Source organism: Anopheles arabiensis, chromosome 3 (genome assembly GCF_016920715.1).
Source record: "Anopheles arabiensis isolate DONGOLA chromosome 3, AaraD3, whole genome shotgun sequence".
Taxonomy (NCBI): Eukaryota; Metazoa; Arthropoda; class Insecta; order Diptera; family Culicidae; genus Anopheles; species Anopheles arabiensis.
The window spans coordinates 36,679,084-36,704,454 of NC_053518.1; the positions used below are offsets into that span (position 1 = coordinate 36,679,084).

At 38.2% G+C, this 25,371-nt stretch overlaps 2 protein-coding genes across 6 annotated transcripts; one reads left to right on the forward strand and one right to left on the reverse strand.

The window, feature by feature from the left end:
• Positions 1-1,985: 1,985 nt before the first annotated feature.
• On the reverse strand, positions 1,986-2,691 carry LOC120902819 (glycine-rich RNA-binding protein-like). The gene is made up of 2 exons (XM_040311852.1): positions 2,298-2,691; positions 1,986-2,196 (listed from the first exon to the last, which is right to left on the reverse strand). The coding sequence occupies exons 1-2, from the start codon at positions 2,564-2,566 to the stop codon at positions 2,079-2,081; spliced, it is 387 nt and encodes a 128-aa protein (XP_040167786.1). The 5' UTR covers positions 2,567-2,691; the 3' UTR covers positions 1,986-2,078.
• LOC120902818 lies at positions 2,164-24,843 on the forward strand. 5 transcript variants are annotated; one of them, XM_040311849.1, is made up of 7 exons: positions 4,032-4,193; positions 4,588-4,798; positions 5,239-5,403; positions 5,844-6,008; positions 23,442-23,824; positions 23,887-24,019; positions 24,161-24,843. In XM_040311849.1, coding segments are annotated over exons 4-7 (717 nt in total). In that variant the 5' UTR covers positions 4,032-4,193; positions 4,588-4,798; positions 5,239-5,403; positions 5,844-6,007; the 3' UTR covers positions 24,361-24,843. The 5 variants fall into 5 exon arrangements, with proteins under 5 accessions (XP_040167781.1, XP_040167783.1, XP_040167784.1 ...); XM_040311850.1 differs by having other exon boundaries at positions 4,634-4,798; positions 5,193-5,403; XM_040311851.1 differs by having other exon boundaries at positions 4,634-4,798; positions 5,798-6,008.
• The last annotated feature ends 528 nt before the right edge of the window (positions 24,844-25,371 follow it).

Consider the following 25,371-nt stretch of genomic DNA (forward strand, 5'->3'; position numbering starts at 1 on the left):
AAGCTACATTTGATAGCTCTGTTTGTTGATTGTTTTTATTCAGGGGAAATCAGGATTGGTTCGACACTTTGTCGTTTTAGTATTTATAGAACTTTTTGATTGAAAACATTAGTATAAATTATTTATATTAACTGTTTCGAATATTTGAGTCACATTTCACTGATCAGAAACCTGTCAATTGTCAAAAAAACAACAAAATAAACACACGATGGTTCTGATTGACAGCCGATGTAATTTGTTGCTTCTTGAACTTGAGGAATTGTGGCGTTTATACAACAAAAATCACAGTTTCCGTGTTAATAGTATTGCTTTATAAGCACTATTTAATAGTTCTGTATCAAATTGCGTAATTTTTACATTATTACATTACATTATATTGTATAAAATGCCACCAAAACCAGTGTAGCCAATGGGAGTATAATCGACACCACACTTGGTAGTAGTTTAATGCTTATATCTAGTATGTTGAAAGTGCCTTTATTTTCTAGAGATATCTTGTAACTAAGTGCGGTAAACGCTGGGCAAACACTCAATTAAAAAATTCCTTAGAAGCTATGAGACTTGAGATGTCTACAAACCAAGCAGCTTATTATAATTATTGAATTGCGAGCTATTATTATCTCATAGTCTCGGCCAAACTGTTTAATATTTGGTTAGGGCTAATTAAAATTAATATTATTACGGCTTCGGCCGTATTTTAGGCTTAATTTTGACCGGCTTAGGCGTAACTGAAGAACAAATTAATCGCTTCTTTGGGATTAAAATGACCAACGTTCGACTTATGGCGCTCGAGTTAGTAGAGAAAAATAAAATTCAAAAAATAAAATAAACACCCTTCCATTTTATGAAAAAAAAAAACAAAGATTGCTGGAAGATACTGGCTGCACAGTTATTTGTTTTAAACGAATCCGTACCATTCATTCCGCAAACCAGATGCTATCTCCGCAGCTTCTACTATGTGGAGCCTGGTTCCATGCTATTTGTAACGAAATTTTTGTTCTTACTTGTAACTTTTTTTCTTTTGCTTGTTTCAATAATGTTTTGTGTTATATTTGCTTTCAGAGTTTGTTATTTTAAAAGTTATAACCAATGTGTCGAAATCATCCCACACAAGGTGTCGATCTTACCCGCACTGCAGTCTTGATGCAACAAAAAACAACACATTTTTTATCAAAATGTTTTCAAAATCAATCCAGAAATCGTAGTTTCTAGTAAGATGGTAGAAAATGAATAAAAAAAACCTTTTTAAATGTCTACTAGTAAGTTTACATTGGCAAAAGTATTGTAATCAGGGGAAACCCCTTAAGGAGTCGAAACTACCCACAGTTCCCCTTATTGCATATTGCTGCTACTGTTATTATCTTAATTTAAAATTAACTTTATTTGTAAAGACTAAGAAGCAAACTAAGATAATTTTGTAATGATCTTTCTTACTTCCCTTCCTGGTTGTTTCATCTTCTCAAGGATAGGCAACTGTTATTCTTTGTGTATGGTACAATGCAAGCGTTTCTATCTTGTGTAAAACCCCTGCAGGGAGTTGTTAATGCGTAATTATTGATATAATCATCCGCAAACGCCTTGAAGCGATCATGTTATTAAACTTTGTTAAATAGATAGCTACTGGTTTTTTTATATACGATATATTCATCCTTCGGTTAATGTTACGATTAGCCATTATTGTAGCTTTTTCTGTATTTTTATTGATAAAGATGTTTGCTATGTTTATGAGTTGTATATTAATGTTTGACTTTTGCCCTTTTTTTTATTTATTTATCTTTTTGTTATTATTTTATTTAAAATTAATACACATGACGCACAGAGAGAGTTTGAGATAAATAGGTAGCGAACTGTATACGTATATACAAAGAAAGACGACACATTGAGAAAGGATGAAAAGAAACCGTATCCTTTGTATGTGGTCCTAAAGGTCAAGCAATTTCTCAAAATTTTCACCGGCCACTGGTTGAATGAAAAATGCACTTTACTTTGTTATGCCATATCACAATCGTTATTTATTAAGTTTCTTTTTTTTATTTTTTTGTTATTTTACACTTTACAGCTCATACAGCGCTGGATGCTCAGTGGAATCCACCCCGACGATATCCTCCATATACACCACGGAAGCCGCCATAACCGCCGTACCCACCCCGGTAGCCACCGTATCCTCCTCTGTATCCTCCGAAGCCACCACCGTAGCTGCAATGCAAAAACACCGAAAGCAATATTAATAAGCAACAGCCCAATGGAACATGGAACCGCTGAGGGGTAAGTGTTTTAAACATGGGTGGTGGACTTACCCGCCATAGCCTCCGTAGCCGCCGCCATATCGATGGTGTCGCTTCTCCCGTGCCATTTCGCCCATCGAATCCATCTCAGGCTGATCGTAAACCGCAACCATATCCTCCAGCGTTTGCGGCTGCTGCTCGTGCATAATCGGATCGTCCACCATCATCACCATCATCGCGTCACCGTGCTGCTGCATTCCGTCGTCCATTGAGGCGGCTCTGGCCACAGCCACCACTGCCACCACTGCCACCAACAGCAAACCACACACGAATAGCTTCATTCTTTCACCTTGTTTCACACAGAATCTCACTGCACACTGTACACTGCTGGCTTTCCTTTCCGCTAGCGAGCTCTCTGGCGCGTCCGTTGTCGTTCTAGATCGGTTTGTGTGTGTGTTTTGTCGGGAACATACGAGCCGTATTTATATGAGCGCGATCAATGCGCCCGCGATCAACCCTTCCGCCCGCTCCCCGAAGGGACGTGCGGGGATTTTTGCGGCTGCGGCGGCGCACAGCAAGAACATTTTGTGTGGCGTGTGCCCCGTCGTATCGTTTGTCATCGTCGCACGACGCAGTTCTTCCTGCTTGGCAGGGTGTCCTACACCTCCCCCCCCCCGGTCCCTCCCTTCCACTGAGAAACGGCAGCTTCTCGAACGTCGTATCGTTAGTAGAATCTCACCTGGGTCTCGTCTGGGATGGCACGTGCGGGGACAGGTTGGGTGGGTGCGTTGGTGTTGGAAGTGCGTAAGTTCTCCGATGTCTCATTAGCCCGCCAGCGCTCATATGTGTGTGTGTGTGTGTGTATGTGTGTTGCGGTGCATGTTTTCCGGCTTAGCGAAAAGGGCAACAGCAGCAGCAGCACCATCGATGCCGAAAGGAAAGAGCTCACCGTTACGTTAGACGACGAACCTGTTATTATTGTTTTTAATCGTATAAACTGCGGAAACTGAACTACTTGTTGCTTTTGTTTTCGTTTTCGGTTTTGTTCCTTTTTTTGCTTGCTCTCTCTCATAATTTGTTTACTCCGCGTTGATCTGCGTGTTTCCCAATCACTGTTCACGCTTCGGAATCGGAATTCGGAATCCACTATCCGGTCGTTTGCCTTCGGTGGAAGGTGGGACAATTTTGTGAATGATTTTTAACGCGGAGCCGCAGGCCCAGTGAACCGTTCGAAGATCTTTGTTTACCGTCGGAGGTCGGTTGGGCTCGTTTAGCAGGTCCTAAGCAATAGGGTTTTCCGAAATCTTCACCTTGTTTACCGCATAATGAACACACCACACAGAGGGGCGAGAGTGGTGGGAGTGGTGGTCGAGTCGAGCGATAGTTATGTATGGTGCGGTGTGACCAGTCAAGGGCGGTAAATAGTCCAATGTCAACAATGATGAGGCAAACTGGCTTGATTGATCTTTTCATGATACTGTGTCATGATGATTCATCATTGTTACTGATGCGTCTACTATGACGCCAAATCTATCGGAGCCACGTATATTTTAGGACAAATTTCGAGTAACAATGACCTAACCAATGAAATTCTTTGAATCATTTGTAAATTTCTCTTTTCACTCTGTGCAAAAGTAAAATCTTTCTTTGTAATGTGAAATTATAATGGTCAATCGCATTTCAATGACAGCAAATCGTAGCAGGCTACTTGTGGATTGGCTCCTGGTGACGATATTTTTTTCATAATTCCATCGTAGTTCACATTGATTTTAATGCAACAGAGCGATTCACTTCATTCTTCAGCTGATTGTCGAATAAAGCAGTTGAGTTTTTGGTAGTGTGACGGTGAAGAAAATTTCCTAAAACTTGAACAATACTGTACACCGTTTTGTAAGAAAGCCTGAAGAGAATAGGACGCATATTTTCTGTGATCGAAGCTTGTCGAAGCCTGTTCGAGCATAATCACAAGTAAGTAGGACTACCTCCCCGTCAACCTTTACCGTTTCTTACTTAAAAAAGTTATAAAACTTACCGAAGATTTCACTACTTTTCGAACTCATTGTACTAAGATGCGCTAAGCATATTTATGTAATTTTCTTTGCGCTATGACTATGCTTTCTACTATGACGCCAAATCTATCGGAGCCACGTATATTTTAGGACAAATTTCGAGTAACAATGACCTAACCAATGAAATTCTTTGAATCATTTGTAAATTTCTCTTTTCACTCTGTGCAAAAGTAAAATCTTTCTTTGTAATGTGAAATTATAATGGTCAATCGCATTTCAATGACAGCAAATCGTAGCAGGCTGCTTGTGGATTGGCTCCTGGTGACGATATTTTTTTCATAATTCCATCGTAGTTCACATTGATTTTAATGCAACAGAGCGATTCACTTCATTCTTCAGCTGATTGTCGAATAAAGCAGTTGAGTTTTTGGTAGTGTGACGGTGAAGAAAATTTCCTAAAACTTGAACAATACTGTACACCGTTTTGTAAGAAAGCCTGAAGAGAATAGGACGCATATTTTCTGTGATCGAAGCTTGTCGAAGCCTGTTCGAGCATAATCACAAGTAAGTAGGACTACCTCCCCGTCAACCTTTACCGTTTCTTACTTAAAATAGTTATAAAACTTACCGAAAATTTCACTACTTTTCGAACTCATTGTACTAAGATGCGCTAAGCATATTTATGTAATTTTCTTTGCGCTATGACTATGCTTTCTACTATGACGCCAAATCTATCGGAGCCACGTATATTTTAGGACAAATTTCGAGTAACAATGACCTAACCAATGAAATTCTTTGAATCATTTGTAAATTTCTCTTTTCACTCTGTGCAAAAGTAAAATCTTTCTTTGTAATGTGAAATTATAATGGTCAATCGCATTTCAATGACAGCAAATCGTAGCAGGCTACTTGTGGATTGGCTCCTGGTGACGATATTTTTTTCATAATTCCATCGTAGTTCACATTGATTTTAATGCAACAGAGCGATTCACTTCATTCTTCAGCTGATTGTCGAATAAAGCAGTTGAGTTTTTGGTAGTGTGACGGTGAAGAAAATTTCCTAAAACTTGAACAATACTGTACACCGTTTTGTAAGAAAGCCTGAAGAGAATAGGACGCATATTTTCTGTGATCGAAGCTTGTCGAAGCCTGTTCGAGCATAATCACAAGTAAGTAGGACTACCTCCCCGTCAACCTTTACCGTTTCTTACTTAAAAAAGTTATAAAACTTACCGAAAATTTCACTACTTTTCGAACTCATTGTACTAAGATGCGCTAAGCATATTTATGTAATTTTCTTTGCGCTATGACTATGCTTTCTACTATGACGCCAAATCTATCGGAGCCACGTATATTTTAGGACAAATTTCGAGTAACAATGACCTAACCAATGAAATTCTTTGAATCATTTGTAAATTTCTCTTTTCACTCTGTGCAAAAGTAAAATCTTTCTTTGTAATGTGAAATTATAATGGTCAATCGCATTTCAATGACAGCAAATCGTAGCAGGCTACTTGTGGATTGGCTCCTGGTGACGATATTTTTTTCATAATTCCATCGTAGTTCACATTGATTTTAATGCAACAGAGCGATTCACTTCATTCTTCAGCTGATTGTCGAATAAAGCAGTTGAGTTTTTGGTAGTGTGACGGTGAAGAAAATTTCCTAAAACTTGAACAATACTGTACACCGTTTTGTAAGAAAGCCTGAAGAGAATAGGACGCATATTTTCTGTGATCGAAGCTTGTCGAAGCCTGTTCGAGCATAATCACAAGTAAGTAGGACTACCTCCCCGTCAACCTTTACCGTTTCTTACTTAAAAAAGTTATAAAACTTGCCGAAGATTTCACTACTTTTCGAACTCATTGTACTAAGATGCGCTAAGCATATTTATGTAATTTTCTTTGCGCTATCAAGCCAATGTTGTTATTTTAATCGAATTATCTAATCATAAAGCTGGAAATTGTTTCCGGGATTCGTTTACGTTTAAGCAATTAATCTAACTAAAAAAGCGATTTAGAGATGTAATTTGAGAGAGGCTGTGGACCGATTATAATCCCAATCGCCTTTTTAAATTATCTTTATGCTTATATAGTGAAATCTAAGCCTCTAAGGTTAACCTCCTAAAGACTTACAGCTTAGAGAGGCGTTTATCTTAGCGAACTCAAATCATCGTAGGTATTGCTCCTGAGACAAACCTGCCATGGGTAAAATTCCCTGTACTGAAATTTGGCTTTCGACTAACACCAAACAAAATATTTCTGAAAATTGCCTTGGAAACAGTACACTTACAGAAAGAACAAAAGCAAGGGCAACTGAGTTAGTTAGTTAGTTAGTTCTTTTATTTCCATTTTTAAATTTCATTAGTAAGTACAACAGTTTGAAATCTTACGTGATAATGGGTACGAAACTATGTTCTCTCCTCATTGAATTCTAATCTTAATGGCAATCTTGGCCGGAAGGACTTAGAAGATTTCTAACAAAAACTAAATTAAGGAACAATTTGGTTAAGAGGAAAAAATATAATTGGAATTGAAAACCCCTTGGCTGAATACAATGTAATATGTTTGATGACTGTTACGGTCGTCATGTCGTATGTTTTGAGATAGTCCCGGTATGTTCGATTTTGGGACGGTTGCCATGTAGTAACTTTGAACTCGCGTTGGTCAGGGTGGCCTTCGTCATCGTTTGCCGAATTAAGTAGAACTGAGGTGGATACTGTTCCGAAGCGGACTTTCGACACTTGATCGTCCAGGCGATCATAGAAACCTTTAGGAGGTTTCCCTTACTGGAAACGTTGGAGTTTAGAGGCCTTACCTTGGGCAGGGGGACATATCTAAACTCTTTAAATGAGAACTCGATAGATGTAGGATGGGCATAGTCCTATCCTGACAGTCCGAACGAATCTGACTTGCCATGATCGGAGTTGGTTTTATTTATACTCAAAAGAAGTTAAGGGTTTCTCACATTTGGTTCCGGGTTGTATGTTGAAAAGTTATTGTTTTCACTAAGCTAGTTACGTTTGTCCTTTGTTGACAAGAACGATGGTTCTTGTCACTAAGTTCCTGTTTTGGGTTATAAAGCATAAACTGTTCCTGCTTATGTTGTACGTTTCGGTTGGTTCTGTTAAGTGTGTCACAATTGTTTTTATATGAACGGTGTGGCCTGAGCTCTTCCGGGTGTGTATGGTATGATCTGATTTACTGAGTGTGTTATAATGAATGTGTTACAATGGTGTGATTTGGCTTTCCAATGTGTCTATAGCTGATAGTGTGTATTATAATTAGTTCTGTATAGCAGATATGCTACACCTCCCCCCTTTAATAGAATAACGTAATGAATTACAATGATTGAAGTTATTCTCCTGTGTACTTAATTAGTCTGTTTTTGTGTACTGTAGAGGTTTTCTTTGTTGTATTGTTTTGTATTACGCAATTAGGCCCTTGGTCACTTACTACTGTGAAAGGTCCAATGTAGACTGGATCTAATTTTTTTCTGTTTTCATTTTCCAAATATACCTGATCTCCTATCTTTATAATGAGTGGTACTGTATCTTTATTTAAGATTTGCTGTCTTCTATTCTTTGCTTTTATCAAATTTTCTCTAGCTATTTCGTTTGATTTTTGGAGTTTATATTTCATTTCGAAATAATATTGTTCAATATTATAAACTGGTTCTATTTTTGTTTTGAATATATCTTGCGGTAAATTCGCTTTTCTTCCGAATACCAGTTCGTATGGTGTGTAGTTTGTGTCAGTGTGTTCTGTTGTATTGTAAACAAATTCGTAAAATTTTGTCCAATCATCCCAGTCATCATGATGTTCGTTTGTATAACTTCTTAGGTATTCGTTTAGACATCTATGATTTCTTTCTAATGATCCTATTGTCTGTGGGTGGTAAGCTGTGCTAAAAGTCTGTTTAATTTTTAAGATTTCTGAGATTTTGTGTAATATTTCATTGTTATATTCTAGCCCTTGATCTGATTTTAATTCTATAAATGTTCCAAATGTAAGAATAAAGTTTTCTACCAATGCTCTTGCTATAGTATTTGCTTCTTTGTTATGGATAGGTATTACTACGATGTATTTCGTTAAGTCACATTGTATGGTTATTGCATACCTGTTGTTTTTGTTAGTTTTTGTTAGAGGTCCTACTGTGTCGATTGAAATTATATTAAAAGGTTTTGTCGGTGTTGTAGTTACAACTGTGTCTTCTTTAGTATGTCTAGACGTCTTATTAACTATGCATGCCTTACAATTTCGTACGTATTTCTTGATATCATCTTTCATATTTTTCCATTTGTATTTTTCCCTTATTTTCTGGTACAGTCTGTACTGGCCTATATGTCCTCCCGAAGGGGTCATATGATAATCTGAAATTATTCTCAGCCTATCTTTCTCTGTTGTTATCCATCTAGTTGGAGTAAACAGGATTATTTCAAACTTGGTAATAGCTCTATTGGCGATTTCCTTAATAGTTTGTTGGGAATATTCTTTGAATAAGTGGTCTTCTTCTGACCATGCTAGCTTGTTTCTTCCATATTGTTTCGCGATTTTGCACATTTCTAGAAGAGCAAACTCTAATGCTTGACTTCCATTTACATCTTTTCTCAAAAGAAATTTTCCTAGTGCTTTACCATATGAATGGTTGTATATAATGAATTCAACGTTGTTCTTATTTTTCTGCGTACATATTTTCAATACCTTTCTCACTTCTGAAGGTCTTTCTGTTTTCCACATCGCGGGATGATCAGTCCCTGTTGTTGCGATTGGTTTACCTTTGTTTATATCAGTTTGTGAGATATTTTTCTCAACCATGGCTCTCGTATTAACCATTAAAATCGTTTTGGATTTTGGTATTGATGCCTTCAGGTCATCCGAGTTAAGAATTATTCTCGATAGTGCGTCTGCCGCAACATTAGCTTTACCTGCTAAATATTCTATTTCAAAGCCAAATTCTTCTAAATCTAGTCTCATTCTAGTCAGTTTAGAAGTAGGGTTTTTCATACCAAATAAGTATGCTAATGGTCTATGATCTGTTCTAACTATAAATTTTTGACCATATACATAAGGTTTAAAATAATTAATTGCCCAATGTATAGCTGTAAGCTCTTTCTCGATAATTGGTTTATTTTTCTCTCCTGGTGTAAAACTTTTACTCGCAAACGCGACTGGTAAATCGTTTCCATCTGTTATTTGTGATAACACTGCACCACATGCCATATCCGATGCGTCTGTCGTAATTATGAATTGCTTTTTAAAATCTGGATATTGTAAAATTGTGGGTGAGAGTAAGCTTTGTTTCAATGTATCGAAAGCTGCTTGACATTCTGAAGGCCATGCAAACATAACGTCTTTCTTAATCAAATTATTAATTGGTTTAGCTATCTTAGCAAAATTCTGTACAAATTTACGATAATAATTACAAAATGCGACAAAACGTCTTGCTTCATCAGCATTAGTAGGAATCGGGAAGTTTTTAATTGTATCAAACTTTGCGTCGTCTGGATAAATTCCTTTATCTGTTATTTTATGACCTAAGTACGTTACTTCTGTTTTAAAGAAACAACATTTCTCTGCATTTAGTTTAAGGTTATACTTTCTTAGCCTATCAAAAACTTCACCTAAATTACTGATATGATGCCGTGCACTGCATCCAGTAACTATAATATCATCTATATATATAAATGCTAGCTCTGGTGTTAAACCAGCCATAGCGATAGCCATAATTCTTTGAAAGCTGTTTGGGCTAATATTGAGTCCAAATGGCATTCTTGTAAACTGATAGTGGCCTGTAGGCGTGGAAAAAGCTGTATATTTTCTGGAATTTCTATCAAGCTTGATTTGATGAAACCCTGACATCAAATCCAATGTGCTGAAATATTTGGCTCTTCCTAACTGATCTAGTATTGTGTCTATGCGGGGTAAAGGGAATTTGTCTGGTAAAATTTTCTTGTTTAACTGCCGAAAATCCACTACTAAACGCCATTTCTTCTTGCCTTCAACTGATTTCTTTGGTACTTATAGTATCGGTGAATTATATGACGAAACAGAATGTTCAATAATGTTACTTTTCAACATCTTTTCTACCTGCGATTGCATTTCCTCACTTTGTGAATGTATTTGTTTATAATTTGGTATATAAGAAGGAATGTTATCTTTCAATGAAATTTCCTGGGTATAAAAATTGTTAGTAGAGACCGGTTCATCTTCTAAACAAAATATATCCGAGAATTTTGTAATCAGATTTTGTAATTCTTCTCTTGCTATTTGTGGAATATTTTCTATGCGAATTTTGTTATGAATTTTCTGAATTCGTTCCCTAGCTGTGTTTGGTTTTCTCTGTAGCTGCTCATAATCTCTTAAAGGTTCGATTTCTGGTGTATAGGATTTTATTTCAAAAGAAACATCTTTATCTGTGGTATTAATGAATTTGATATACTGATTACGTTTTGAAACTATTGTGTTTCCGCAAAACACTCCTGGTTGGATTTCCTGTGATAAGATGATTGAATCCTCTGTCAAGTTTGGTATGGTTATTTTTCGTACTACTTCACTTCGTTTTGGTAAAATATAATTTCCATTTACATTGTCTTCTATTGGATGTGAAATCAATCCGTTATCAGATGAGAAGTATATCATCCAATTAACATAATCAACAATACATCTGTGCTTTATAAAGTCTTTTCCTAACAGTCCGTCAGAAAAAATGGATTCTACGTCTTCTATTATATGAAATTCGTGTATAATGGAATAATCACCAAAGTGAATTGTTGTCATAGCAGTACCTAAAGTCTCTGATTCATGATCACTAGAGCTTATCAATGTTAATTTTTTAGATGTATTGATCTTGCAACCTGGTTTTAATTTACTAGCTTTAAGTACGGATACGGTTGCTCCTGTATCTATGATAAGTGTGCTATAAATTTCCTTTGCAATTTCTATTTTAACTTTAACAAAATTATCAGCATCAGTGTTTATGGTTAGTATAGGGTATTTTCTGATACTTGAGAGTGGCCTAAAAAATTATTCTGTTCTTCGGCTGTTACTGTGTTATGAATAGGCGCTCGATTATTTTGCAAATTGCTATTATTTCTCTGATTGGATTGTACGTACTGATTTCTGTTGGAATAATAATTATGTCGATTTGCATGCTGATTTCTGTTGTTGTTAGTGTTATTGTTGTTATATCTGAAGTTATTATTATTTCTGTTGTTGTTCTGTCCATATCTTGCGGGTGGGAACCTGGGTGGGATTTGTGTCTGATATCTATTATTATTTGAGAATTTGTTGAAATTGTTCCTTCCCTGGTAGTTGTTTCCATACCCTCTATTGTTCCTGGTAGCGTTTGAATATAGGATCTTTGTCTGATCATTCTTTCCCTTTTTCGTTCTATCTTCTAGCTCCAACTTTACTGCTTGCTCTATTGCTTCATGCAAGGTTTCGAATTTACTCGATCTCATTATAATTTTGGTCTCGCCATCTTTAAGTCCATAACTCAATGCACTGATTCCTGATTTAGTTGCCTTTTTTCTAGCTACTTCTGGCGCTATCTCTTCTGCAATGTATGCCTCTTCTAGTTGTTGCGTTAATTTTTCAATAACGCTTCCAAAATCTTCTATAGTTCCAGTCTATTTAGTATTGTCCATTTTTGATACTACGATCTCTGGTGTTACCTTTATGCTGCACCTGTCTTGTAATTTGCTAACTATATCTTCAATTGAAGTTGGGGTTTCCCCTACTACAATTCGTGCTTTTCCTGTTAGACGTCCTAGTACCAGTTCTATTACTGTTTCTTTATTTTCTGGCTTTACTATTTTCTTTAATACATTTAAGTTTGACACCACACCTTTCAAATCCTTCTCATTACCATCATACTTTGATATGAGAGAAGTGGTGATTTTAATCAATTCCATAATGTCAGCCATTTTGTCAGGTTTCGTTTCTATTCTTATGTCAAATTGGTTCTCTGATAATGTCGTATTTAACGAATCTGGATGTCTCTCGAAGTGTATTTTTATGCACTTATTTATTTCGTAGTATACGTATCTACTCTTTTTAACTAGCTTTGTTAATATTTCATCTTTAATAGACGATTCGTGCTTTCGTAGGAGTTCTTGTATTTCGTCGTATATTTCCTTAGTATTATCCCTTAATGTTGTTAACGCGCAAAGCCTATAACATCTGTTCAGCTGTTTCACCTGATCATAAATTCTATCTAATATTTCTATTTTCTCGAATAGTTTTTGCATATTTATGCAGCCTCATCAATAAAATTGCATATTTACGGTACCTTGTTTAAATACATAGCATGTATTTGTTGTTGTTGCTGCTCATGGTGTAACGCTCGTTACCGGTGCTCGGTGTTTAATTGGTGCTTGATGTGAAGTTCTCCGGTGTCATCAGTCGTCGCTCGATGTCTTGTCGGGGTTGGGATACTTGTCCATTCTCGTCTGCCGATCCAGATTGGGCAGTGAGCTCGCAGTATCTTTTCGTCTTCCACGTTGGGAACGGTTGTTCCATTCAATCACACTAGTCACATCTCGTATACCGTAGTCTCGCCATTCATTCTATCACCTTTCAGATGGACATCACTTCTGCTTATGGTTTCACAGCACTGGTGACATCGTTATTTCCGCTTACGTTGGTTTGGGTTCGTTGCGTTATTAATCACTTCAAGATTGTTCTAGTTTACAAACTGATCACTTAAGGGTTTATTTATAATGTTGTTGCATTTTTGCACGTTGAGGAAGGTTGTCACAACACTTTATTTTTTTGTATAATTGTTGTACATCACTTTTTTTTTTCGCCCTTCAAACGGTTCACCACTTATATTTTCGCTGAGTTATCATTTTGTACACCACACTGTACTTGCTTTTGATCGCTCATTCGTAGCTATTGTTTTTTTTTTTATATATATGGGTCACTTGTGCCAGCTGCGTTGTTCAATATAAATTTGCACATTTGACACTTTTTTCCGTCGTATACCGGTTATGGTCAAAAACGCACTTTTTTTTATACTATTTGATGCGTTAGCACGACACTGCTGTACGTTACCGTTGTACGTATCACAAATAATTTGTTTATACTTCTGCCCGTCGATTGCAGATTAAGGTCACGGTCGCCATGTAATATGTTTGATGACTGTTACGGTCGTCATGTGGTATGTTTTGAGATAGTCCCGGTATGTTCGATTTTGGGACGGTTGCCATGTAGTAACTTTGAACTCGCGTTGGTCAGGGTGGCCTTCGTCATCGTTTGCCGAATTAAGTAGAACTGAGGTGGATACTGTTCCGAAGCGGACTTTCGACACTTGATCGTCCAGGCGATCATAGAAACCTTTAGGAGGTTTCCCTTACTGGAAACGTTGGAGTTTAGAGGCCTTACCTTGGGCAGGGGGACATATCTAAACTCTTTAAATGAGAACTCGATAGATGTAGGATGGGCATAGTCCTATCCTGACAGTCCGAACGAATCTGACTTGCCATGATCGGAGTTGGTTTTATTTATACTCAAAAGAAGTTAAGGGTTTCTCACATTTGGTTCCGGGTTGTATGTTGAAAAGTTATTGTTTTCACTAAGCTAGTTACGTTAGTCCTTTGTTGACAAGAACGATGGTTCTTGTCACTAAGTTCCTGTTTTGGGTTATAAAGCATAAACTGTTCCTGCTTATGTTGTACGTTTCGGTTGGTTCTGTTAAGTGTGTCACAATTGTTTTTATATGAACGGTGTGGCCTGAGCTCTTCCGGGTGTGTATGGTATGATCTGATTTACTGAGTGTGTTATAATGAATGTGTTACAATGGTGTGATTTGGCTTTCCAATGTGTCTATAGCTGATAGTGTGTATTATAATTAGTTCTGTATAGCAGATATGCTACAACAAGACTTATACTAATTTTTGCTGCTTATGATACTATGTACAGGCCTTAACATAAAAATAAAAATAATAATAGTAATTGTAAACCTAAAATTATATTTTTAAGAGTTCAATTCTCTTAGTATTTGTAGTGGGCTAGTTGTGCACTTAGCGTTATAATTTGAATTCAACCTGGCTAATAATTCCACTATTGTTGGAATGTTACATTCGATGTGTAATGCAGCTGTGTTGTACCACCGAGGGACTCTAAGGATAGCTTTCAAAAATTTGTTTTGGGCTCTTTGTAGTTTTAATTTGTGTGACTGGGCACAATTTGACCAAATGGGTGAGGCGTATGTCATAATAGGTCTAACACATGCTTTGTACAATAGCATTTTGTTTTCGAAATTTAATTTCGATTTCCTGTTAAGAAAACTGTACAGAATTCTAAATAGTTTTTCACATTTTACAGTAACATTTTCTGTATGATATCCGTATGTCAGTCGTTTATCTAGTATTAGTCCTAGGTATTTAGTCTGATTTTTCCAAGGAATTTCACAATCGTTAATTGTTAGTTTAGTACTTGGAAGCTTCCGAGCACAGGTATACCTAGTGAAGAAGATAGCTTCAGATTTGTTTCCATTTAATTTAAGTTTCCATTTTGTGCAGTATTTACTATATTTTTTCAGAGCAGTATTTAAATTTCTAATTATTGTTTTTGGACTTTTCGCTGAGGATGAAAACGCTACATCGTCAGCATAAAAGAATTGCTCACAGCTCTTCATGTGGGGTATGTCTGAGGTATATATATTAAACAGTAAAGGCGACAGAACGCTGCCTTGAGGAACACCTGCCTTTGGCGTATATGTGCTAGATGTACTGTTTAAAATATGTACTTTGTTTTGGCGATTTGAAATGAACGAATACTATATTGATTAAGTAGCTGGGAAAATTTAGTTTGATGAGTTTGGAAAGTAAACCTTGATGCCAGATGGAGTCAAATGCTTTCTCAGTATCAAGAAGAACTAAGCCGGTTGATTTTCTATTACATCTGTTATGTACGATATTGTTTGTTACTCTATGGAGTTGGTGTGTGGTAGAAAGAGAGGGACGAAAACCAAATTGACTTTTCGGGATTATGTTGTTGTTGAATGTATGGAGTGCCATTCGGCTTTCTAACAATTTTTCGAAAATTTTTCCTAGGCAACTAAGATGATGATGATGATAAGTCCCACCTCTTACCCCAACACAGGTTTGAGAAGGACGAAAGTATCTATAAGATAATTCTACTCTAATAGTTGTTATGAAATAAAAAACGAGCAAGTGGTGGCTTCGGAAAACTCTCAGAGGAACCGTCCGAGTCATACACACACCCAAGATGACCAACATAGTTTCATCAAGAAAAAACGGGTCATACTCCATCGAATACAATAGTATTCCCTAGCATCCTTTACGTAGTCCGCCAAGAACCAATTCATGGATCCGGCGCACCACTTATCAGGACACAACTGCGACATGCATATGGCCAGTTCCACTAGTGCCAACCGCTGACTCCAGGGTCTCTGGCACCAACGGCTGGCTCCAGGGCACTACCTTCCGAAGCAGGAGAATTTAATGTATCCCTTACGTAGCTCGCCAAGAACCAACTAGTGGATCCGGCGCACTACTTATCGGAACACAACTGCAACATGCATATGGCCAGTTCCACTAGTGCCAATGGTTGGCTCTAGGGCACTACCTTCCGAAGCAGGTGAACCTAATGTATCTGGAATTGGCCACTTACAATCATCAATGAGTGAATCCTGTTGTGACCTCCCAGACCGTGTGCAAACCGTAAATTCCCCCAAATAGATCCCGAATGTCCACTTCAACGCGCGCGTGTCTCAAACCTGTGTTGTCTCTTTCTTATATATTTTTTTTAATTTAAATTTTCATATATAAAGAAAAAATCTTATCATCATCATCAAGATCGTGATGACAACTGTAGTTACACATTACATAGTGACATAGGACATCTACACATATTTCACGTTACACAGTTTGCTTAACATAAATGACGCACTTACGTTTGAAATCAAATAAGTTTCTCGCATTCTTTATTTCTCCGGGTAATCTGTTGTACCGTTGAATACCTTTGAAGAACAAAGAGTTTCTGGCACTTTGTGACTGCAAGTTGGGTACCCTCGGCTCATTAGCCCTGCGTGTGCAGTGCCGGTGGACGTCGTACCCCCGAATTATGCTCTCCCCCAGATACCCAGGCAACAGGCCTTTTAACATTTTAAAAATAAAGATCATGGTCTGGTATACAATCCTCTACTCTACCGACATCCATTGAAGAATATCTAGCATAACAGTGGTCGGCGTACGTCGACCGCACCCTAGTACTAACCTCATGATGCGATTTTGCAACCTTTGAAGCCTTTTAATTTGCCCCTTATTGCCAAGAAAAAGAATGGACGAGCAAAAGTCAAAGTGCGGCGATACCAATGATTTGTAGAGGTGAACTTTCCCAAAGAAGTCGAGATCCTTCGCCAATCTACTTATTACTCCACACTTCTTAGCCACTTTAGCGATGACCCAGTCAATGTGAGCGAGGAACTTTAACCTGTCATCTAGGATTACCCCTAAGTATTTAGCCTGTCTAACTCTTTCGATTCGTTCCGAATTTATCACAATAGATGGAGGTTCGTCCAATACACCCGCAGACATCACCATGTAACAAGTCTTATTAATGTTTAATGCCAGCTTTTTGTGCTTCAGCCATCCATCCAAAGCGTTTAAATCGATATTAATCAGAGACTCTGCTTGCTTGACATCTTTGTGCGAGATAAACAGAACAGTATCGTCAGCAAAAAGATTGATCTCACAAGCCTTCAAAACCTGTTTCATGTCATTGATATACATGATAAACAAAATTGGTCCAAGAACACTTCCTTGCGGAACTCCAAGGGTATTTTCTATAGGCTCTGATACAGAGTTACCAAATAAAGTTCTCTGAGTTCTGTCTTTTAAATAACTTTCGAACCAACTGAGCTCCCTCCCCACAATACCAAAACGCCTTAAGGTACAAAGCAATAATGGCCTAGATATTGTTTCAAATGCCCGTTTTAGATCCAAGAAAACAGCAACTATCGATTCTCTCCGATCCATCAACACCCTCCACCTCGCCAGTACAAGATTCAGAGCAGTCTCACAAGAGTGTCCTTGCCGATATCCTGATTGCTCTCGGATCAACAGCTCGCTTCCATTCAGAAACTGAACCAATTGCTCCTTAACTACTGTCTCCAGCACCTTTTCGAGCACATGCAACATGTTGATAGGACGAAAATCCTCCGCATTGGCAGCTCCGCTCACCTTAGGAATAGGTATTATCAATGATTCCTTCCATGTTTTTGGGAAAATTCCACTCTCTAGAGATTCATTTATCACTATCAAAAGGTCATCTCCTATCACATGAAAGCAATCCTGTATGGTTGTTGAACTCACGTTCCCTATACCTGTGGTTTTTTTCAGGTTGAAACAAATAATCTTTAGCTGACTAAGAGTTATTTTTTGAAATCTGAAATGGTTTCGTGGAGATTCTCTACAAATAATAAGGCTCATTAACATCATCAATGTTTTGATTTATATCCAAAACACTGTTGACAAAAAACGAGTTAAACCTGTTACAGATGATGGAGTCTTCAGATTCGATCAAACCGTCAAATTTAACAATAGAAACAGGCTAATCGGTCGGTAGCTTTCTGGTTGACTGTGATCCTTGCCTGGTTTGGGTATCGCGATAACTTTAGCTATTTTCCATGCATTAGGAAAGTAGCCAAGTTTTAAGCAACCATTGAGAATGGTATTTAGATATATAATGGCTTTTGGAGGTAACTTTTTGAGTGTGCAGTTATTTATGTTGTCAATACCAGATGATTTTTTCGGTTTGAATCTTTTAAGAATTTGTGTAATATCTTTTGGTTTGAATAGGTTATTTTGTATAATTTCTTGATTGATACTGGGAAAGTTTTTAACGGTTTTTTTCACTTGACGTTCGGTTGGGCTTGTAAAATTTGCTGTTACTGTGTGTGCCGATTCAAAAACATCTTTCAGTGCTTTGCATTTTTCGTTTGACGTTATGAGCGTTTGATCATTGCTTTTTAATGCTGGTATTGCGTTTTGATTATTTTTAATGATTTTAATAAACTTCCATAGTTTGGTTTTATTACGTTTGTCCTTATTCATTGATTTTAGGTTTATTGACCACGCTTTGTTTCGCAGTTCAGATAATTTAATGTTAATCAGATTTTTCAAAAAATTATATGATTGTTTTAATGTATTATTAAGTCGGTGTCTTTGCCATCGTTTACGATACGTATTTCTAATTTTTATAAGCTTTATGATATCTGGGGGGATTATTAAGTTATACCTTCCTGCTGATTTTGATGGTATTGCAATTTCATGCGCGGATAATATAGTGTTAGTTAGTTTTTCTATCAAATTATCGATTTGAGTTTGACTATGTATTCTGTCATGTGAAATTTCAGCTGGATTGATTTTAGAATTGATGCTATGTTTGAATAAGGGCCAGTTTGCTTTGGTGTAATCATGAAGTGTTCTGTCGGGTTTGAGATTGATCTTTTCGTTTAGTACAGAAAATGTTACTGGTAGGTGATCAGAAGTGAAATTTGTACTGGTTTTCAGGTCGGAAATGTGATGATAATTGTTTGTTAGCGTAATATCGATCGTAGAGGGATTTCTTGTAGAGTCTGAAGGGAAATGAGTAGGTGTGTCAGGAAAACAAATCGAAAATTGTCCCTTGCGCAATTCGTCAAATAATATTTTGCCAGTTGCGTTTGTTGAGGCACAGTTCCACATATTGTGCCTAGCATTTAAGTCACCACATATTAGAAAGCTACTTTTTAGTCTAGTTAAATTTCTTAGATCGTTTTTAAATTTACTCATCACTGTGTTTGAGCCAGGATGATAAGCTGCGATTATTGACAATGGGCCCTTAGATGTCTTAATTTGAACTCCTATTGTTTCTATAATTTCCATTTTAAAGGCTTTCATAAGGTTAAAAGCAATGTTGCTTTTGATAAGTATTATAATCCCTCCTTTGGCATTTAGGATTCTATCTAGTCTACAGATGCTATAGTTAGCAATGTTGAATCTTTGTCCCGGTTTTAAGAATGTTTCTACTATAATCGTTAAGTCAACGTCTTTTTCCTTAAATAGTTTTCTAGCTCAATTTTCTTATTTAAAACACCGTTTGCGTTCCAGTATGATATAGTTATTTCTCGAATATGATCCATCAGTTAGCAAAACAAAATTTACTAACAACCTCGAATATCGCGGTGATTTGTTGTTGTTTTGTCTTGCAAGCGCGTAATTTGCAAAATACTTCACCAACTATGACTGTTAATTCAGTCGCATTAAACAAATCCTCCGTACTGCTATTTGTTTGATTCGCTTCTATGTGAGGGAGTTTATTTGTTTTGGACGCTGACGTAGGAGGGAGCACAGGGAATGCATTTCCTTCGAATACAAATTCTCTCGATGCTGGTAGTTTAGGAGCACTGGCTTTTGATTTTGTTGGTCGCTTTGGGCACCCCCAAAAGTTGGCTGGATGATTGCCTTCACAGTTAACACATTTTAGTTTGTGTGTTGGCAGTAGACCATTGTCATTTGATGTTGATGCCTTCAACGGGCATTCTTTTGAGTCATGTTTACCTGCACACTTGTTGCAGGAAGCAGGATGGTGGCAGTTAGCAGCACCATGACCAAACGATTGGCAGCGTTTACACTGCATTGGGCCTTGTCTGTTGGAATAATAATTCCACTGTACTCTGCAGTGCTCAAGTGCGTTTATGGAACGCAGCTTTGTAAGGTTTACGCTTCCTTTGGGGAAGTGAAGGAGATAGGTTGCGTGTTCGTCGTATTTTTTATTGCGAACGGCTAACTTTTTCACTGACACCGGGTTAATGCCCTCAGCTTCTAGCACTTGTTTTACCTCTTCCGTGGGCATATCGTACAGCCCGCTGAGTACTATTTTGCTTGTACGATCCTCTGCCAGTTGGTATGTGTGAAAATTCACTTTGGTGTTAGACAGGTGTCTGACCACTGTTCTAAAGTCATTAGTTGTGTATGTGTATACGATAATACCTTCGTTTGCCACTTTGGTGTGATAACGTATTACTCCTGCGTCGATGACTTTTTTGTGCACTTCTCCTAATGACTTGCACACAATCTTGATTGGAGGAATACTAACACTATTACTCGTCGAGCTAGGCTTACTCGTATGTGTATCCATAGGATGCTCTTCTTTATCGTCTTCAAGCAGTGCATATGTGTTAGGCGACACCATTTGCACCTGTTCCGTACTGAGTTTGCTCAAGCGGGGGAATGTAGATAAAGGAATTTTTACATTCCTTCGCTTTGACGAGACTTTGCCACAACCCATGTTGACGGGTCGGGCGACTCTAGTCGCTTTGGTTATAGGTTTCACTTTTATTACCAATTAGAACTCTGACTTTTGTATGTGTTTATCACAACGCTTAGAACCTCGCGGAAAACACGTCTGCACTTCTCGCAGTCGGAGTGATGAGTGGCAAGGGCAACTGAGGTTTTCGTGGTTTTGGTAAATTTTTCACAGACCGCGTTGCTCGCGTTTAGCGACGTTACGATCGAAGTTAGCCATACTTTCGTGACAAAAGCTATGACAGATTGCTAGAAGCAACGAGTCGTCCCAAAAAGATTTGTAAATCATTTTTAAATGCATCTTTGCTGTTACAATGTCCCAGTAACAGTCGGTTATTATCGAATTTGAGATATTCATAGCAGTTGATCCCGTAGTCGGGTGCAATTACAGTCAGTTGTGGTAGGTTCGGCCGCGCTTCTCAAACCGTTTCGGTGAGTCAATACGCGGAGCGTCAAATTCGTCGCGTATCGGTTACGTCAACCCGTTCACACTTACGCAAAGTTCGAAAGAAGTACTTGCTAAGTCAGCGGAATAGCGGACTGGATCGACCTTGCGCGTCGAGTTGATGACCGAGGCGGAATCGGACACCGTGGGCGAAGTTGGGTGGAACTAGTGCAAACGTGCACTTTATTTCGATGAGGATAATGCTGATCGGTCAACTGACTGAACAGCTGATAACCAAAAGAGGTTATCAAATTGGGCAGAGCCGTCGGCGGAATCTGCAAATTGGTGAGATGCACCAGAACACGAGTGATCTACGTGTCTATGGAAGGTGAACTGACTTTGCCATCAATTCAAGCTTTATTTATAACAAAGATGGTGTGAAATTTGTGACACATTTGGCAACCAGATGTTTGTCAAATGTGAGCTTTCGTTTGGTTTTCCGGGTTTGGTTTTTTTACAGGGGTTTCTTAAATTATACCTAGCGTGCCTGTGTTTTATCAACTATCCGTGCATTGTGAATGCGGCAAACGTTTTCCTGTTTATGCCTGGGTTTTGCGGATTTTAAATTTGTTTGCATTTTTTGCATTTTTTTGTTTAACGTTTCTTTCCTGGCTGCTGGCTATGCGCTTACGCTTCTGGTGGTTAACGTCTTTTTACCTGGCTTTTGACAATGCTAAGTTAGATGTGACCTACTGTTAGCAGTAAATCTGCTACACAGTATTCAATAGTGAACGCTTTTTAGTTGAACGCTGTATAGTTGGCTGAAAGTTCATTAAAGAAGCATGCGTTTGTATAGAAAATCCGATATTTGAAAAAATCATAAAAAAAACTTATTAGCCGCGTTTCGACGAAACGATTTCTGCTTGCAAACTCCTGTTAAAATCACCGTTTCCCATGCAATAGAAAATCAAACAGAGCTGGGCAAATCTTATTCATGCAATTTTTGTCGCTATCAAGAATCTTTACTTGTTATCTTTTAATAGGTGCAAAGAAAACTGTGTATTTTGTTATTTAAACTTTTTTTTGGATGCCTGCACTTGTGAGAACATTCTTTTAAAAGTTTTTAGTGATTTTCGTATTGTAAAAACATGTGTTGATGTGTTGACCAGAATCGTGTCATGGAAACGCAAAACTATTCGCGTTTCTTTTTTTTACTGTGGAAGGGGAAAGATTCGCCATTAAACGATCGTTCCGTGAAGAGTTATCTATTGCCTGTTGAAAAAAATTCATTTTGGCAAAAAACTTGCCAACTAAAAAGCACATAGGGTAACTGTACCAGTATTGGGCGGGTTAATTCAGCAGCAGCTCGCACACTTACTCTTTTTATTATTTTTCATGAAAGTGACATTATTTTGAACGATAAACTATCGTATTATGTTCTGCTATTTTCTATTTTCCAATTTAAATGTATTTTTTAGAGATATTCGTGAAAATGCAAACACTGTTTTTGTTCCTATTTTCGGCAACGCGAATATGGGTCAGAAAACGTTTTAATTAATGCCAATAGGTAGACAAAAAATTTAAAAACAGTTTTACACTTTCAATTTCCTAAGGTTGGTGTTGAAAATTGCTTAAATTATTAATTTTATGTTGCCCATTTTGGGCATTATTTTGCTGCCAAATTTTTACAGTCACTTTGATGTAGGCTACAAACAAAGTAGGCATTCGAGAAATGAGACTGCCTGACTGACGGCTATAGTGTACGGCTCCGACTGGCTCACAAATTATTGTTTTTCTCTCAAGTCATTGGATTATGCATAGTGAAATTGGTGATATTTACAATATACAAGAAATGTGGTTTTATGTGTCGACATGCGTATTGTAGTGTTCTTCTTGTCAACTTTTTAATGATTATTCAGCAAAATCAAAAGTATGTTATTGTTTCATGTTTCGGCAGGAGCCCACAGCATTGATCTGTCAAAAATCAACATTCCTTGTGTACCTATACCTATGTATACTTTACCTTCTTGAATAAAAAAAAAGAGTCAACATGTTCGTTCCCGACATCAAACCCCTAGTGCAGTGGTTTTAAACCGGTTGAAAACCGCTGCCCTAGTGGAAAGTGGATGGTGATTCGATATGATACGATGATAGCGATTTCGATGTGAAATATTACTCTTTGGTGGATTCTGATATTCTGTAACAAATATCAAACAAAATCCATAAACTGTGCATTTAGCTATTACGTCGTTAAACATGTCTTCTCGTTTTGATTTATGTAAAAAATATGGAGTATTGGCACTTGTAATTGGTGCCTACTTCGATCTCCAGGGTGGCCACTCAACCGGGAAAACCGGGAAAACCGGGAATTAGCCGGGAATTTTATTTTTCCGGGAAAAAAACCGGGAAAACCGGGAAATTATCACAAACTTTTGTCATCACTGTTTACCATCGTACTAATATTACTAATCGATGAGGAACGTTTATGCGTTTATTTTTTCCAGTGACTGCCCGGTTTGAAACCATGGAGGAGCGGATTGGGTCGTTGGAGCGGGAGGTTAAACTAAGTAACCTTAAGCTATCCCGAATAGAAGAAAAATTGGACGAGCTATTGTCGATGTTGATCGAGCAAAAAGTAGCTGCTCGACAACCCGATGCGGAACGGCATTCGGCAAATGAAGATACACAGGTACAGGAGCAGGTGCCGCAGCCGAGCAGCAAAGAGACCAATGCGATAGAGGAAACGGAAAAGGATAAGGATGACGAGCAGGAACATCATGAGCATGAGGCAGTGCCAGAAATCCCGGTTCTGCCAGTAAGAACCGTGCATGCATTTTTAACATTGGACCGTAACTGTGCCAGAAATGAAGCGTTTTTACAGCAAATGGTAAGAGTAAACGTGGGAGGATGACCATTAACCGAAGGAGTTAACCGATTTGTATCTTTCAGGCGGAAGAATTACAACAGAATGTGGTCGCATCGCAAAAGAGAGCCCGGAACGTCAGACGAGTGATGGAGACGCTCGTCACGTACGACGTTCTATGCCAATTTACTTGGTCTGGAAGAAAAGCCACCACTAACTGTACGTATTTAAGCGCATTGTCGTCTATCTCTCTCTCTCTCTCTCTCTCTCTCTCTCTCTCTCTCTCTCTCTCTCTTTCGCTCGCAAAATCCAAATCTAATCTAAATTTTCTTTCTTTTCGCTCTCTTTTCTCTTCACTAGCCTCTTCACCTAGCCTCTTCCCCAAGTACAGTTTTGAAGACCAGTCTGGCATTATCGCTCTGCTAGTCAAAGCCCTCAGTTATGGGCTTAATGCAGAGCAGACGAAGCAGGAGAAATCATCCATTGTCAAAAGTGTTTGCAATGCCGTGAAACATTCATCGCAAAACAAGAAGCGATTCTGCCAGAAACGAAAAGAATGAAAGCTCCTGTAGGGGGGTGGACGTCGTACGTGACGAGCGTCTCCATCACTCGGCTCACGTTCCGGGCTCTCGTTTGCGATGCGACCACCTCCTGTTGTAATTCTTGACGCTGCCTCATGCTCATGATGTTCCTGCTCGTCATCCTGATCCTCTTCCGTTTCCTCTATCGCGTTGTGCTCTTCGCTGCTCGGCTGCGGCACATGCTCCTGAACCTCATCTTCATTCGCCGAATGCCGTTCCGCATCGGGTTGTCGAGCAGCGACTGTTTGTTCGATTAACATCGACAATAGCCGTGTCTGCTCGTCCTATGTTTGCTCCATTCTGGATAGCCGCGGGTGAGACAATCTGCTCGCCCGATAGCCCTATTGCAACCTTGCACCTCGGTACACACTTAGCACCGTATACCAGCATACGCGCACCGTAATAAACAAATCCAGAATCCTCTTTTGTATGCATTCAATTCAAGTTTTGTTTCCAGTTGCGTCTGCTAGCTGAATTAGAAATAAATGTGCAATATATCACACGCACGTTTGCTTAGATCGTGTGTCTTTTTAATACCCCCAACAACAGAGCCGATCGCAAAGATGCCAATGCCAATGGTTGTGTTGTCTCTCAAGTAGCGAGATCGAAAATGCATGGACTTTGTAGCCGCAGCGGATGAAAATGTACGCATCAGTTCAATTCACTTTCATCAATTTGAATATCACTTTTTGACAGGATAGGTGAAGACTTTTGCAGAAAAAAGACTTTCTGGAGGCTAGACGAATACACAAAACACTCTTAAAATCTCCATTCAGAAACAGAAGCGATAAAAATCAGCTTTCTAAATTCATACACCTTGGGAAAAGCCCACCTGTATATTATACCCACTTAGATAGCTGCTTGAAAACTGCGATACAATGCAAACAGCTGACAGGTTGAATTTTTAGCCAACGAACTTAAAACCAAAGTGGGTAGAAAGGAGGTGTCGTCATGTAGAACAATTGGGCATCGAGGCTTTAGAAAAAAGCA

Excerpts from the sequence above, each read along its gene's own strand:
- LOC120902818 (XM_040311847.1), top strand. Across the intron at positions 23,825-23,886 it reads AAGCGTTTTTACAGCAAATG|GCGGAAGAATTACAACAGAA; the intron begins GTAAGAGTAAAC and ends TGTATCTTTCAG. Across the intron at positions 24,020-24,160 it reads AAGAAAAGCCACCACTAACT|CCTCTTCACCTAGCCTCTTC; the intron begins GTACGTATTTAA and ends TCTCTTCACTAG.
- LOC120902819 (XM_040311852.1), bottom strand. The coding sequence starts at position 2,566 with ATGAAGCTATTCGTGTGTGGTTTGCTGTTGGTGGCAGTGGTGGCAGTG. Across the intron at positions 2,197-2,297 it reads GGCTACGGAGGCTATGGCGG|CTACGGTGGTGGCTTCGGAG; the intron begins GTAAGTCCACCA and ends TTTGCATTGCAG.